The sequence below is a fragment of the Plecotus auritus genome, assembly GCF_963455305.1.
Source record: "Plecotus auritus genome assembly, chromosome: 14".
Lineage (NCBI taxonomy): Eukaryota > Metazoa > Chordata > Mammalia > Chiroptera > Vespertilionidae > Plecotus > Plecotus auritus.
This window is the reverse complement of record NC_137780.1, coordinates 4743530-4749854: the sequence shown is the minus strand read 5'-3', so window position 1 is coordinate 4749854 and position 6325 is coordinate 4743530. Positions and strand designations below refer to the sequence as shown.

The following is a 6325-nucleotide window of genomic DNA, read 5'->3' as shown; positions in this document are numbered from 1 at the left end:
TAGCAGTGAGTCATCACACATATTACTGAAAACGGGGCGACTCACGAGGAAGGCAGCTGGGGTCTGACGGGAGAACGGGCTCTTTCTCTCGCTGGAATAACCCAGGAATGAACAGGGACTGTCCCATCGGATGACCTGACGGCATTTGATTTCCTCCCGGCTTCATCCTAGAAGGAAATAAAAATATTGAAGTAAAACAGTTGTATAAATTATGACATATTTTCTTTACCATAAACATTTCACCCAAAGAAAATGGAATCTGAGCAGCAGGGTTAAGAGATGTTTAACACAGCCCTCTAGAAGGTTACTTAGGCAATAAAAAAGACGTTTAAAGCACATCTCTAGCCCGGCCAGTGTGGCTCAGTGGTTTAGCATCGACCTATGAACCAGGTCATGGTTCGCTTCTCGGTCAGGGCATATGCCCAGGTTGCAGCCTCGATCCCCAGTAGAGGGCGTGCAGGAGGCAGCGATCAATGGTTACCTCTCATCATGGATGTTTTTATCACTCTTTCCCTCCCTCTTCCTCTCTGAAATCAATAAAAACATCCTATATAATAAAACCCTAATATGCAAATCCAACGGCAGGATGACCAGTCCCTGTGATGCACACTGACCACCAGGGGGCAGACGCTCAACACAGGAGCTTCCCCCTGGTGGTCAGTGCACTCCCACAGGGGGAGGAGCCTCTCCCGCCTCTGCTGCAGGCAAGCAGTAAGGAGCGAGGGGTCCCAGACTGGAGAGGGCGCAGGCCGGGCTGAGGGGCCCCCCTCCCGCCAATGCACGAAATTTTGTACACCGGGCCTCTAGTATTTAATAAATAACTAAAGCACATCTCTAGCCACAGAATGTATCACATCGCAGTGAGTAATAAGCAATGAAAGGCTGAGAATACCAAGTGGCGAGTTGTACAAGTAACACATACGTGTGTGTGTTAGCCAAACATCACCCCTTTGTTTCATGGTCCTGGTCATAGCCTGACAGTTGAAAACATTCCTGCCCAATCCAAGTGTTTTGAGAGGCAAGTCTTGAGTTTTTAATCACATTATGAAGCAAGGAGTCTTTGGGTCTTAGAGCAAAGCACTGAGGCTTTGAAATGATTTTCCTGGGACTGCAATAAAGGCAACAATTTGATTACCAGTTGCAAGGCTTTTCCATTGGGGTTTCGTGTCTTTCTTTTGTTTTACTCGGGCATATATAATGGGAAACATGGCTGTAATTATCCCCAACGGCTGAAACTCTAATCTCCACCGTGTAATTGAAATGTCCTCCGAAGCGAAGTGTTTTTCCTGGATCCTCCCCAGCATAAAAACATCTGAATGCTGATCGTTCCCCTGGGGAAAGGAATATATATTCTCTCTCTCTACGAAGATGATTCCTTCGGTTTCCATTGCCACTTATTGTGAACCTCTTAAGCAAACACGACTCGCTCTTCCCCACTTGAATATTTAAGTATCTATGTGTCGAACAAACATTTATCAAGTGTAGCTGCACCCGAATACAGGGAGCTGTGTGAAAAGCTGGGTACCTGATGGGGAACGAGACACCTGCAAGTCTCTGTCATCAAAAAGGTTACAGCCTTGTTGCCAGTGTGGCTCAGTGGATAGAGCATCGGCCTGTGGACTGAAGGGTCCCAGGTTAGATTCTTGTCAAGGGCACATGCCCGGGTTGCGGGGCTTGATCCCCAGTGGGGGGTGTGCAGGAAGCAGCCAATGATTCTCTCTCATCATTGATGTTTTTAATCTCTCTCTCCTTTCCTCTCTGAAATCAATAACATATTTTTTTTTAAAAAAAGAAGATAGCCTTAACCGGTTTGGCTCAGTGGATAGAGTGTCAGCCTGTGGACTGAAAGGTCCCAGGTTTGATTCTGGTCAAGGACATGTACCTTGGCTGCAGACACATCCCCAGTAGGGGATGTGCAGGAGGCAGCTGATCGATGTTTCTCTCTCATCGATGTTTCTACCTCTCTCTCCCTCTCCCTTCCTCTCTGTAAAAAAATCAATAAAATATATTTAAAAAAAAATAAAAAAGATAGAGATAGTTTAGGAAAATACTTTTATTTTTATAAGATAAACAACTTAAGTCTTACCAGATGATAGGGTGATTTCATGATCAACACTGTCAGATTTAATGCAGAACACTAAAAATCAAAGAAATGACAAACATTTATATCTTAAAAATTATTCACATTATTTATGGACTGAAAACAAAGTTATTAAAATTGTTTCACTAACCATACACACATTATAAAAAAGTAAATGCTTTTAAAAAAACACACATTTTACACTGTATATCCTGGAAGTTTATTTACTAGTAATTCGCAAATATCTTTGCATTGCTTGGAAATATTTAGTGAAGCAATTTCATCGCTGTCTTCTTCCAAGTGATCAGATTTACTGCATTCTGACAAATCGGATGGCAGATAAGAACTCACTTGGGATGTCCGAATGGACTGGCTTTTTTCTGACCTGCAATCAGTTCTTGTTTCCATAGCGATGTCTTGACCCGTCTTTTTAACTTTAGAAGGATGCACGCTACTTTGGTCTAACTGGTTTTCTTCTTCCTCAGTCCAACATGAAGATAAGTCACTGGTAGAGACAGTCGATGCTTCCTCCAAACTTTCATCTCGAGTCTTTGAAATATGAAATCTTTTAGATGAGTGCACTGGTGATCCGGCTGAAAAAGGTGGGGTAGGAATAAAACTCTGTTCACGGCTGTCTTTCCTTAGGGACAATCTTGTTCCACTAGACTTACTGTTACCTTGACTATGTTTTGGATTTCCTGCCGATGGACCCCTATCATGAGCCTGTAAAATTCTACTGGTATCGTCAGTACAGAAATCTTCAGAGTAGCAAGGGCTGGTGAAGTCATCTGAGTATTTCAGTTCTGAGATGCTTTCAGAGCAACTATATTTACTTGGCTGACTTTCATTCGTGTCAGCAGTGAGAATGTCATCACCGGTGGTCTTGTCTTCTATACCTTTCTCTCTTACAATCTTGTCAACAACTGCAACCTGTTGGAAAACAAACGGACTCTGGACTCCCATTTCCACGTTTCCTTCCAAAATATTTGTATGAGCCAACCTTTCTGGAACGATGGGATTTGCAGGGCTCACAATTTCTTCCAATGGACCGTTACTGGTTCGATTCTCACCGCAGTCAACTGTCTTTTCGGTTGCACATTTCAGCTGCGTTTCTTTGGTTGTGCTGGGGTCATCAAAAACTCCACTCATCGGCTTTGAAGAATCGCAATTTTCAGCGAAAGACGTATCCGATTGTACACCCTTACCTTTAGGCAACTGGTGTGGCTTCGGATGCTGTTCTGCAAAGCTTAGTACTTTCACTTTGGATGATAGAATTCGGGGTTTTGCACCGAACATTTGTACTTGCATCTTCCTGTACTGTTCTCGCCTTTCATGTACTACCAACATACTGGGATTCGTTTGCTTTAAACGTAGCTTAAGGGTATTTGTTAAACCATAGAGTAGCTTACCCCTTGGAGCCTTTTTGGAGGGAGCCCCATGGTTCTTTTCAAAATATTGACCCTTCTTAAGCTTTTCACCTTGGTTCTTTTTATACTGAAGACTCACTGGCTTTTCATTGTCCCCCACAGAAAGCTTCTCTTCCTTTGATTCAGACTTAGCTGTGGGTTTGGCAGAAGATTCTGGCGATCTCTTATCCTCAGTTCTATATAACCAGGCTAAGTGCGGATGGATATGCGTCGGGCTTGCGACGGGTTGGCCGTATAACAAGGACAACTCCACCAACAAAGCATTTAACAAAGGCAACTGCCTTATTGTATTCATTCTATTTTGCTCGGTTTGAGGGTGACCTGTACTTTGAGGACTTGCTTCTACGCCCTGAGCGCGCGGAGGATTAAGCACCGCAGGAGTCTCACGTGCGGCAGAATTTGTATGTTTTAGAAGATGAGTATGTGCTGGGGGATTTACAAGTTTTTCTTCTGGAAAAGTACCATCCAGTTCCTCAGATACATTCACTTGAGGCATAATGGTGACTTTACCCGGTAGGGGAGGCCTTTTTTCTGGGGTCACGTGAGTGTAATACAGAGGAGGAGGACAAAATGTGTTCGTCTCCATGTCCAAGTCTGTGACTTCCTGGTTTCGGGGGCCAATCCTGGCCACACCGTTAGCATTTGAACAAACAGACTTGGTTGTGCCCTTCTCCACGGAACCCGTGTTACCTGCGTTGGCCTTACTGTGGAAAAGGACTTCCTTCAAATCCCTCTGTGCCTCCCGGCTGTTAAAACTCTTCGGAGGCCCATCAGGATCTCTTGGACTTGGGTCCGAGTTTGGCTGCGGTAGCTGTTTCTCCTGCTGGGCTTGGCAACTGCCCTCCACTGCCCTCCATACCTCCCCATCTGGCATCCCACCCCCCTGGGAAGTGACTGGCCGCTCCAGATGGCCCAGCAAGCTGCTTCCCAGGTCCGTCAGGCGGTAGGTCAGCGAAATGTCTCCCACGCGCTCCCCCACGTGGTTGTGCAGAGGAAAGCTTCCTCGATGCCCGTGGGAGCAGCAGGAGGCAGCCGGCCCCAGGACCTTGAGGGCGGCGGCGGCCAGCGAGATGCTGCAGGTGCCCAGGAGCCGCGGGGCGGGAGTCGGGCGTCCCGGGGGCAGCCGCAGCAGCAGGGTGTACAGCGGGGTGGCGAGGAGCCGGCAGCGCAGGGTGGCGGGGTGCAGGCGGAAGAGGCAGGACTTGCCGCGACCGAAGCTGAGCAGGCCAGGCCTGGGTTCCGGGGCGGCGGCGGCGGGGCCCCCGGGAGGGTAAACTAGCAGCGTGGGAAAGTCCAGCAGGCGGAAGGCCACCGCGGGGCACAGGGAGCGCGAGGATGTCTCCTCCTCTTCCTCCTCCTCCTCTTTTTCCTCTTCTTTCTCCTCCTCGACTACGGGCTGCGGCGGCGGCCCGGCTTCCAGACGCACCCAGTCTACGAGCAGCTCCAGCGAGAAGAGCCGCTCAGACAAGGGGGCCGCCATTGCTGTTGCCCGGGGAGACGCTGACGCGGTCTCTGCAAACCTCGGGTCTCGCGAGAGCGGGGAGAAGCGGCGCCTGCGCCTGCGCGTACTGGCTCCCGAGGCGGGAGGGGCCGCCCCTGAAACTCTGCGCTGTGGCTGTTGTAGGGATTGTCGCCGCGGAAGGTATTTTGCCGTCCAGACTTGTCCTAATGCAGTTGCTTATGTTAATAGCAAGGCTCTGAGTGGCAACCACAAAAAAAAAAGCATATTTTATTTTTTGCTTTGGTCATGTTCGTAGCCCTGCAGCTCCCGTGCTGTTTAGGTGTCAGGTCAAAACTATGTGAAAAAAATATTAAAAGGAAATCAGGGACCCTTTCCAGACCCCAGGCTACAGAGGGTCAGTGAACTGTCTGCAGTCGCCTCTGTCTGGGTAATGAAGGTAGCACGGAGGTAGATGGTCATGATTCTCTCTCATCATGGATGTTTCTATCTCTCCCTCTCCCTTCCTCTCTGGAATCGATTATATATATTGTACTTATGTATCAGGGAAAGCTTGCCAATCTTGATATGTCAAGGGACCAGGAGATAGCGGCCCCCAGCCTCTGGCTAGTAAGTCCTCTGCTTCTTTCTAACCACCCACAATGCAGTTCTCATACATGGAAAATCCTTATTTTAAAATCCCAACTCTGTGGTCAGTCTACACGGAGTGGCTAGGTTATTATGCGTTCAGAGATCATCATAATCTGGCCGCTCAATGTATATATATATATATATATATATATATATATATATATATATATATTTAACATTTAAAAAGGTTTTGAGTTAAACTTTAAAGAGAGAGCTCAAGCCTGCGATCTGTGAGAGGAAGAGTATTAATTCTGGGCGGAGGGAAAGCAGTCGGTAAATCCAGCCCCGAGAATAGCAAACGACGTGTGTGAAGCAGGAAAAAGCACATGGTTCTATTTAAACGCTAGAAATAAGGGTGAGGAAGTTGGCTGGGATCTGGTCTTAGAGAGACCTGTATTATTTAAACATGGGGTCACTGTGTGCTCACTATTTTAGGATGATATGTATATATATCATGGTGTTACCAGGTGACAAGGGTACCTACAGAGCCAGTTCTCAAGACATGATAAATACATGCATATTTTAATTAAATAATAAAAAAACACCTTTAGATGTACACTGTGCCCTCAATAGCTGGTGGAAAGTTAGAGAAGTAAATTAAAATGTAATATATATAGCCTAGCTGGTTTGGCTCAACTGGATAGAGCGTCAGCCCGTGGACTGAAGGGTCTCAAGTTTAATTCCAGTCAAGGGCATGAAAAAAAAAATTAAACACATATATGCGTAATA

At 46.7% G+C, this 6325-nt stretch overlaps 1 protein-coding gene across 1 annotated transcript; it reads right to left on the bottom strand.

Moving 5' to 3' along the window:
• Positions 1 to 2042: 2042 nt before the first annotated feature.
• Positions 2043 to 4987, bottom strand: MAP10 (microtubule associated protein 10; the record flags this gene model as incomplete). Its single annotated transcript, XM_080651092.1, has 1 exon — positions 2043 to 4987. One exon carries the CDS (start codon positions 4985 to 4987, stop codon positions 2279 to 2281), a length of 2709 nt encoding a protein of 902 aa, XP_080507218.1. The 3' UTR covers positions 2043 to 2278.
• Between the last annotated feature and the right edge of the window lie 1338 nt (positions 4988 to 6325).